The 10,035-nt window shown below is 36.1% G+C and overlaps 2 protein-coding genes across 2 annotated transcripts; one reads left to right on the forward strand and one right to left on the reverse strand.

The window, feature by feature from the left end:
• The first annotated feature begins 3,095 nt into the window (after positions 1-3,095).
• LOC131626255 (UPF0051 protein ABCI8, chloroplastic-like) lies at positions 3,096-6,966 on the forward strand. Its single transcript, XM_058897088.1, has 2 exons — positions 3,096-4,599; positions 6,485-6,966. Exons 1-2 carry the CDS (start codon positions 3,211-3,213, stop codon positions 6,701-6,703), a joined length of 1,608 nt encoding a protein of 535 aa, XP_058753071.1. The 5' UTR covers positions 3,096-3,210; the 3' UTR covers positions 6,704-6,966.
• Positions 6,967-7,956: 990 nt separating this feature from the next.
• On the reverse strand, positions 7,957-9,504 carry LOC131626256 (uncharacterized). Its single transcript, XM_058897089.1, has 6 exons — positions 9,293-9,504; positions 9,128-9,163; positions 8,756-8,957; positions 8,605-8,683; positions 8,380-8,497; positions 7,957-8,308 (listed from the first exon to the last, which is right to left on the reverse strand). The coding sequence occupies exons 1-6, from the start codon at positions 9,457-9,459 to the stop codon at positions 8,230-8,232; spliced, it is 681 nt and encodes a 226-aa protein (XP_058753072.1). The 5' UTR covers positions 9,460-9,504; the 3' UTR covers positions 7,957-8,229.
• Positions 9,505-10,035: the final 531 nt, after the last annotated feature.

A 10,035-nucleotide genomic window follows, 5' to 3' on the forward strand; every position in this document is an offset into this window, starting at 1 on the left:
GCTATTGTCTGCTACTAGTAATCTTGTTCTACTAGACATTGGTTAATATATATTGCTGGAACTTCCATGATATTTATACCAATTCATCCTATGTATATATATTTATACAATATGCTACTCGGTTCAATTACATTAGCATATACCACTTTCCACAACACAAAACGAAACACATAAAAATAATCACAGAACAAATGGTTGCAGTTAGTGTGGCCCCCACAACCATTGAGAAGACCGTCCTCCACCTTCCAGGCTTATAGGGCGACCGTCTCCCCCTCTCTTCCTCATGGAGGCGCCTGCCTCCAAGTACTGGTGGCCCCCACCCAAAAAGTATCTCCTTCCTCTTATTTATTTCCAACAGTTTTCTCATATTTTCTCGTAATTTCTTCAATTAACACTTCCAGATCAACACTACCTCATAGAAATATAATCCCATAAGGACAACAAATTCAAAGACATACTTTTATCATTCGATTCTATCCATACTCATGTCCACAGCCAGCACAACAACAACATTCAACAAAATCAATTTAATCACATAAAGCTCGACACACCATAGGAAACGACAATTATTCCATGGTAAAATTTATACACCCTAACCCCACATACAATTTATCATAATCCTCGTTATAGAGATCGAACCCCACCCTTACCTTGGATTGGAGATCGCCTCTAAATCCGATCGAGTGCATGCCTTTGCCTTCTTCCCCGAAATCCACGATCAATTTCTTTCTCCGCCAAAACCCTCGTTCCTCTATCTCTGCAACTTTTGTTTCACGATCTCTTTTCCAAAGTTCCAAACCCGTGTGCCTCTATTTTTCTTCCTCTCATAAAAACCAGCAAAACCTAATCTCTTACTTCCTTGTTTTCTTATAATAGACCAAATAATAATATTCTTCCTTATTCCCAATAATAATAATAATAATAATAATAATAATAATAATAATAATAATAATAATAATATTATTATCATAAATTCCACTGGGCTCCAATTCTCTACACCTCTTTATCACTTCATACAACCACACATCAAGCCCAACCAATAAGGTAATCAATTAAATAAATAATATTATTCTTAATATTATTCCTCCGATTTAATCGACTAAAACCCGACTTTAACTTAATAATTCAAATACGCCTCCTAAATATAATACCGACAAATCCAAATACTCCGATAAATTCTCAAACTTCTTCTAAATCCAATAATTAAATCCTTTAATAATTTAATTAAATAATTAATTAAATTCAGGGCGTTACAAAGACTGTTCCAGAATAGATTAGCTACAAAAGATAATCTCTTTATGAGGGCGGTAATTTTTCAAAATTTGCTTAGTTGTGTCGGGGAATGTAGGTGCGAAAAATCTTTTTCACATATGTTTTTTCGAGTGTTCTTTTTTTGCAGGCCTATGGCAATAGGTGTGTAAGTGGCTTCGAATAAACACTTCTCTTCCCAAAGAAGGTCTGCCCATTACTTGCAATTTGAAGGGCTATGTGGAGGAGGAAAGACAGGGTCAACAAAAGTTTATGTGGCTTGGTTTGCGTGTGTTAAGAGTATTTGGAAAGCCAGGAATGAAAAATTATTTCGCAACTAGGATTTAGACTTAGAAAAGCTGGTTGAAGAAGCTAAAAATCACTCATGGAGGTGGCTGACCTCAAATTGTAATAGCCTGAAAATTAATTCTGCCCAATGGAGAGTGAATCCAAGAGCCTGCTTGGGGTTCTCAGAGTAGTTCTTTAGCAGCAGGTTGGGATAGACAATTTGGTTCAGCAGATTTGGGTGTTCTGGTGTATGTTGTTGTTGGTCGAGTTGCTTGTGTTGGTTTTGGAATTATTGCTTGTTGATGCGCATCGGCACTTGAGCAATGTTGTATTCTATTGAAAGCAAAGTTGTAGAATTTGGAGATTTGATTAGCTCTCCCGGTGGGATTACTAGTGATTTTGGTGCATATGTCTTTGTCAGAAATTCGGTTATTAGGGTGGATTTAATAGCCTTGAAAATTAAGTGAGTTGATTGGAGTGTGTTTCAATCAAGTTTGGGAAGATGTACTCTTTTGTTTGGTTCGTGTTGGTTGTCTGGTTTTCGCAGATCCGATGTCCTTATGTGATCGAATATCTCTTGTTGTTAGGATCATAGTTCCGTATTTTTAGTTTCTGGTTTGTCTCGTGGCTTGGAACATCAGGGATGTGCTGTTCTTGGGCGTGGATCCGTATCAGTCTTATGACTGTTGGTCTTCCGTCGTTGGAGTGAAGCGGATCTCGCTGGAGTTTGCTTTGTCTCTTTTTAGATTGGAGGTTCGTCTCGGCTGATTCAGTGGTATTGAGAATTTTCGTGCAAAGCCGGTTCAGAGCGCTTACAGTAGTTATTTGTATGCGTCGTTTCCAACTGTGGCGCTTTTATTGTCTCTGGTTTTGTCTGCTTGTGTTGTATTCAGCAGGGTTAATTCCAAGGAGTCATGGGATTTTCCTTTTGGCAACAATTTCGATCGAATTCAATTTGTGGTTTCGGGCCGATGGGGATGCAAGTCTATTAGAATTTATATTAATGTATATAATTTTTGCTTGTGCCTAAATATATTAATGTATATAATTTTTGCTGTTTCACTAAAAAATTCTAGAAAATTTATAAATCCAATAATTTTATTATTTAGTGGACATGCACTAATAGGGTAAGAGAATTTCTCGATGCACCCTATGATTCTCACATACACCGCGCGAAATTCAAATTATGTCTCTTATTTTCGTAGATGCATTTTCGGAAGTACTTTTTTTTTCAAAAAATTTGTTTATTTCCGTAGATGTATCTACGGAAGATTTCATATGTGCATTTAAGAAACAAAACAACGTTAAACAAAAAAAAGATACTTCTGAAAATGCATCTACGAAAGATTAAGGACATTTTTGTTAATTTAATGGTCCCGTAAAAAATATATGAAATGAGGTTAAAAATTCTCTAGTGTAAACTAATTTTACAGTAAAAAAAAAAAAAAAAAAACAGAATAACAGTCAGCCATATCATCCGAAACCGAATAGTAAAAAAATTTAAAATTTATTTCATTTCAGACATCATTAAAATTTACTTGGGGCCCACACACACAAACTAGTAGTCCGTGTTACCCACACGACAACCACAAGTTCCCCAAACTTCAATCCTCTTCCACATTTCACACATTCATCTTCTTTCCATACTCCACCACAACAAACTATTCCATTCCCATGGCTTCTCTTCTCAACGGCAGCCTCTCTTCCATACACCCCCAACACACCCGCGAACCCCCCTTCACCAAATTCCCCAACCACTTCTCAATCTCCAAAATCCCCAAACACAAACCCCTCAAAATCCGCGCCGACGTCAGCTACGAGCCCCGCAACACCTCCTCCGATGACAAAATCCGCGAAATCCTCCGCAACCGTGACTACGACTCCAAATTCGGCTTCAACATCGACATCGATTCCTTCACCATCCCAAAAGGACTCTCCCACGAAACTATTAGGTCAATCTCAACCCTAAAATCAGAACCAGATTGGATGCTCAATTTCCGCCTCAACGCCTTCGAGAAATTCTCCAAAATGAAGGAACCGAATTGGTCTGACAACTCTTATCCATCCATCGATTTTCAAGACATCTGTTATTACTCCGCTCCCAAGAAGAAACCCTCTCTTAACAGCTTAGAAGAAGCCGATCCCGAGCTTCTTAGGTACTTCGATAAACTCGGTGTTCCGTTGAACGAACAGAATCGGTTAGCGAATGTTGCGGTGGATGCGGTTCTTGATAGTGTTTCCATTGCTACTACTCATAGGAAGACACTTGAGAAAGCTGGGGTTATTTTTTGTTCGATTTCGGAGGCGATTAGAGAGTATCCTGATTTGGTCAAGAAGTATTTAGGTAGAGTTGTTCCTAGTGAGGATAACTATTACGCCGCATTGAATGCGGCTGTTTTTAGCGATGGATCGTTTTGTTATATTCCGAAGGATACTAAGTGTCCGATGCAGATTTCGACTTATTTTAGGATTAACGCGTTGGAGACGGGGCAATTCGAGAGGACGTTGATTGTTGCGGAGGATAGAAGCTCGGTGGAGTATTTGGAAGGGTGTACTGCGCCGTCTTATGATAAGAATCAGCTTCATGCTGCGGTTGTTGAGTTGTATTGTGCTGAGGATGCTGAAATTAAGTATTCGACAGTGCAGAATTGGTATGCCGGGGATGAGAATGGGATAGGTGGGATATATAATTTTGTGACTAAGAGAGGATTGTGCGCTGGTAAGAGATCGAGGATATCATGGACCCAGGTAGAGACTGGGTCCGCGATTACTTGGAAGTATCCGAGTGTTGTTTTGGAGGGAGATGATAGTGTGGGAGAGTTTTATTCGGTTGCTTTGACTAATAATTATCAACAGGCGGATACAGGGACGAAGATGATACATAAAGGGAAGAATACTAAGAGTAGGATTATATCTAAGGGTATTTCTGCTGGACATTCGAGGAATTGTTATAGAGGGCTTGTTCAGGTTCAGTCTAAGGCCGAGAATGCGAAAAACTCTTCGCAGTGTGATTCCATGCTTATTGGCGATACTGCAGCTGCCAATACATATCCTTACATCCAGGTAACATTTTTTTTTTCCCTTTCTATTTTGTATTCAACCTTTGATGATAATTATATATTTACATTCGATTGGTTACTCGTTAGTATTATTAAGGTAAAATTACATTAGGGGGCCTTTAAGTTATTTTTTTAACAGATTGGTCCTCTTAGTTTTTTTTTTACGTAACAACTTGGTCCTTTAGGGTGATTTCTGCCTCCTTTTTCTTGCATTTTGAACATTTAGAAATGTTGATTGTTGTATTTCAGGTTACACTTCATCATTTTCATACCATTTAAAATAATTGCATCCATAATTAGCACATTTTCTCTGTTAAAAAAGGTAATAGGGCACACATTTGATAACTTAAAGGACCAAGTTATTACAAAAAAACCTAAAGGATCAACCCATTCCAAATAACTTAAAGGACCTCTGATATATTTTTGCCTATTATTAATTAATATTTATTGTATCAATAACTTTGAATGATAATGATAAGGAATCATGTAGCCGTCTTCGTGCATACCTCGGTGACAATTTGTATTTGCTTGTCAAGTTGTATTTGTGCTTTTTAGTTGTAAAAGGAAAGTTTTGTACATTTACTTGACCAATTTCAAGTTCTGGTAGAAATCCTTAAAGTATTACTAGAATAGAAAATTAGTCCTGATTGTGTTGGATACAATAGCAATAACTATGGTAGTCGCTATTCAACAATCCTTCAATTTAATCAAAAAGTTTTTAAGTAAAATATTTTGAATCATTAAATCCTGATTATATCAAATTCCAAATGAGAGTAGTCAATAGCGACCAACAGCGGCACTATCCCGCTATAGCAGAGCGGAACAGAGGCCGGCCGCAATAGGAAGAGCCTTAGCGGTGTAGAACACTATAGCGGTCGCTATAGGGTAAATAGCGGGATAGTAGAGCAGAGCGGTCCCGGCCCAGAGCAGTTTCTGGCCCACTATCCTTTTCCCCTCTAGAAAACCAAAATTATCCTTTAAATTTACAGCGTTTTCAGGGTAATTTTGGATTTTTCAATCAAATTTGAGTTGAGACTCAACCTTAACCTTCCTTCACGATCGTTTATGCACTTCATGAGTCATGCGTGCTTTGATTATTGAATATATTATGAGTTGAGTTATTTGTTAATTTTACATTATATATAGTTAATATTTATTATATGTAATTTATCCAAAAAAATGACCAAATAGAGAGGTCATCTGGCTATACGCCATCCTGCTATCCCATTTTTGGAGTCGGTTGCTCCGCGCCGCTATCCAGAAATGACTACTCTGTTCCAAATCATACATATTTTTGCACCTTGTATGAGCATTACACGAGCATAACACGGTGAGAAATTGGCAATTGTTTTGACAACTGTTGTGGGTCTGTGGCCAAATATATGGCTAAGTTTTAAGAACTAAATGGGGGTTCTAGTTCTCAATATCAGTACGTCTTATGCTACTACATGCGGTCTAGATCAAGGTGATGCTGGACGAACACTATAGGTTGTTGTTAGTATCCTGGAGCTTTTTGATGTTGGGTTTGGCTCCTGATTTTCATCATCCCATTTTCCATACTTGATTAAACACAACTTTTGATGTGTGTATATACATTGTATATGGCTTGAAGATGCATGTTTTTAATTCTGTTACTAGGATGCCAAAACTCTTGCAAGGTTTGGTCTTTACTTTGGTAACTTTAATGGTTGTTGGTTGAAACATCAATGAGTATGAAATTCTGTTTTCTTCTTTTATAGCATTATCATGCGCATTTTCCTTATCCAAGCTAACTCCCACAGCTTCCTTTTTGTTTCCTTTTCCTTATTTTCCAACACTTTTTCCCATGTCTGTAATGTCCACAAACTTCTCACAGGACTTCTGCTCATGAAATTGCAATTGTTTTGTAGGTGAAGAACCCATCAGCAAGAGTTGAGCACGAAGCTAGTACGTCCAAAATTGGTGAAGATCAATTATTTTACTTCCAGCAAAGAGGAATAGACTACGAAAAAGCAATGGCTGCTATGATCTCTGGATTTTGCCGCGATGTCTTCAATGAGCTTCCTGATGAATTTGGTTCTGAGGTGAACCAACTCATGAGCTTGAAGCTTGAAGGGTCAGTGGGTTAAACAGCTTGCTGGTATCATTGTTTTGAATTGGCTCAGGCCATTTGTTGTTAAAATTGTGCAAGTTCTCAGAGGTAGTGTCTTGAAGGACGTGTACATGATATGTATATAGATTTTGTTTGTAACTGGCGCAAAGGTTCCATGAAACATTGAGTTTCAAACCATAATGTATAATCTCTATAATTTTGTCTATCAAAAATTTTATGTCGACTAACTTAAACATTTGTAAGACTGTATGAAAGAATTTATCGAAATAGCTTAAGACATATTTATTGGTTGTTTTCAGCTTATTTTTACAAATTCAACGAGATAGGATATGTTACATAAATAAGTTGTAGCTTATATAAAGACAGTTTAGATTCATTTTTATCTTTTATTATAGAAATATATTGGAATAAGCACTTTCATACTAAAACAACTTCTCTACAATTTCATTAATTTGGATATTGGAGTCCTAGTCTTACATGTCCTCTCTTCTAACTCTACCAGACACTCTTCATAGATATGATCTCACTCTCACACTGAAACTACTCTACAATTTCACTCACTTGAACATTAAAGTGTTAATCTTACATGTCATTTCTTATTGCGCATCAAAAGCTCTCACCACTCCACCGAAAGAGCGCATTCCTGCTCATTTACTATGTATTTCTAGTTCCATCTCAGAACACCAGCCATGGTCTTCTGAATGATTTATATGTATAAATTTCTCTCTCCTTATGATTGGATGATAGCTAGAGATGAGCCACCGGTTGTGTTTATTATTGTATATAAGACTGTAGAAGAAGGACTACCAGTTCCATATCTTTGAACAGCGCTGGTAGATTTTGAAACTGATATTCTGTGATGCCACTGCATCCTCATGGACTATGGTTGTAGTTCAAGTGAATGTTTGACGCGAATCAAACAAAAATTTCAACTTCCTTATCAACTGCATACACTATCATATTGTTCTATGATTACTTCAATCATGGCATGTTTCAATTTTTTCAAGGTGGTTAGAAGAATTTCATGTTTCTAAGAGACTTCCTGCCCATAATGTTTTCACTTGCATATTTTCAAATAACATTGGTTATGTGAGTGCCTATACTATATAAGAATGCCAACTACTCTGTTATCAATCAACTATCTCTCTTAACCCTCCTTTTATGTATGTCAATTAGTAAAGATTCCATGCAACATTGTGTCAGCATGAAGAAAACATAGGTATGAAATTACATTACACCTCATTACAGAAAAACAAAAAACAGGTAATAGATAGATTAAATGTGTGCCAATGATTGCAATATTTTCATAATACAGTAGCCACAACAAAGCAAGTACTCAGGATCAGTTTGTATTGATACATATCATATTTTCACAAACATATTCATGTTACCAGCAGTTACAACAAATTTTGTTTCTTTTGCAGCAACATGGTGGTGCCTAGAAAAGCTTTTCACATCAGAAAGAAATACACTATTTGAAACACAATGTCATTACATATTACTTATATTAAGTAAATAACAAAGAAAACGCAATTTGTGCATTTACAGCCCCATAGTAGGAGTTGCAAATAGAAGAGCATTCAGAGAATCAATCCATGAGAGAATGAATCCACGATTGTTCCTGCAGACCATAGAAATGAATCAACAATACATAGAAATAATTCACTTTTATTTAATCTTATGTTCACTTACATTTTATGATTTAAGTAATCTTCCACTGTCAGAGGTTTTGGACCACCAAACCAATTAATTAAAAATATATTTTCAATTTTCAATTTGTAAACTTTGAAGTTGTGATCCTTTGGCCAGTCTGTCAAACATTATTGAACTTTGAATGTTAGTATGAATCAGTGTCTAACAACCAATATTTGCAACCATTCAGATAAGAAATATTTAAATTGATTTTTATGCATTTACCGATCATTTCTGAATGCTTGGAGAACAAGGCATTTCTGGCAAATTCGGCTTCCTCTGACTTTTCATCAACCAATTTCAGCTGAAACATAGCGACACAATGATTCAGTTGTAGTTACAGTGATGATATTTATAGAGTTTGTTTTTCTCACACCTTTCCTGTAAGAGTAATTTTGGAGCATGTAGGATTCATCGGGTCAACCTTGCCGCAAGTCCCGAGAGGGTACTCACTGACCGTGAAGGAAGCTCTTTCATCTTTTAATGCATTTCTTGCTGTTGGATCAAGAGTTGTTAAGTAGAAGTATGGGATGCCACTGCCTTGGTTTGGTACTCCATCACTATATGATACCACTTTGCTGCATATGAATAAATTTATAAACATCCCTCTTAAATATTAACAAGTTTTTGCAAAATTCAATAATTATGTTTGTCTAATAGCTTAATTAATACGTGTTAGTTGAGTTAGACGAGTGTAAACTGCGAGTCTAAGGTTCAATCTTTCTTGATAAGAGTAAGAAATGCTTACGCAAAGGGTGCTCCATCCAAATCAATAGAGATAGTACTGCAAAGAAACAATAAGTTGTTTAAGCAATTTCTATATGAAACTAACGGCCTAATGCATTTACAAACAACATGAATCAAGCGCAAAGTGAAAAGAATAAATGAGAATTGAAGTGGTGGGAGAGAGAACCTTAAGACACCCCAGAAATTCTGAGAGACCAACCAACGGGCAGTTGCAGCAGCATCCTTTCGGTCAGGTTTTGTTGGGATTGAGATCAATCTCCCTTCCACTGCACAATATTGGGAATACCATAACAACAAAAACAAAATTACTCGGGCAACTTGAAAAACCTTCATTTTGAAAACCACCGTGTTTTCTTCTTTTTCCCAATTTTTTTGTTACTCACCCTGTCCTATTTATATTAGATAAAAATAATTGATGAATATAATATAGTATACATTTTATATCTAATTGTTTAATAATCAAAATTTCAAATATATATATATATATATATATATATATATATATATATATATATATATATATATATATATATATATATATATATATATATATATATATATATATATTATTTACTGGAATTAGAAATGGAGTGATGATTAGAGATAACAATAGATTTAAATTTTCGATACGATAGAAAGGGGGTTGACCTGCAAGTTTAACACTCAAACACTAAAATCAGTATGTGAGGGAGAAAAGAAAATTGAAATTGAATTTAAAACTGAGTAAAACGCTCCCTGTATATAATGGAAAGAAATGACGAACTACTATTTGTTAAGCATGGATTGCGGATTGTCGTTGTATGTACTTGGAGTTTGGATAGTTTGTTTTTATCTACCAGGCAATTCTTGTATGCTCAGAAGATTTTGGAAGAATTGTAGTTCTTCTAGAGTGGTTGGCCGTGGATTGAT

Source organism: Vicia villosa, unplaced genomic scaffold (genome assembly GCF_029867415.1).
Source record: "Vicia villosa cultivar HV-30 ecotype Madison, WI unplaced genomic scaffold, Vvil1.0 ctg.000278F_1_1, whole genome shotgun sequence".
NCBI classification, from domain to species: domain Eukaryota; kingdom Viridiplantae; phylum Streptophyta; class Magnoliopsida; order Fabales; family Fabaceae; genus Vicia; species Vicia villosa.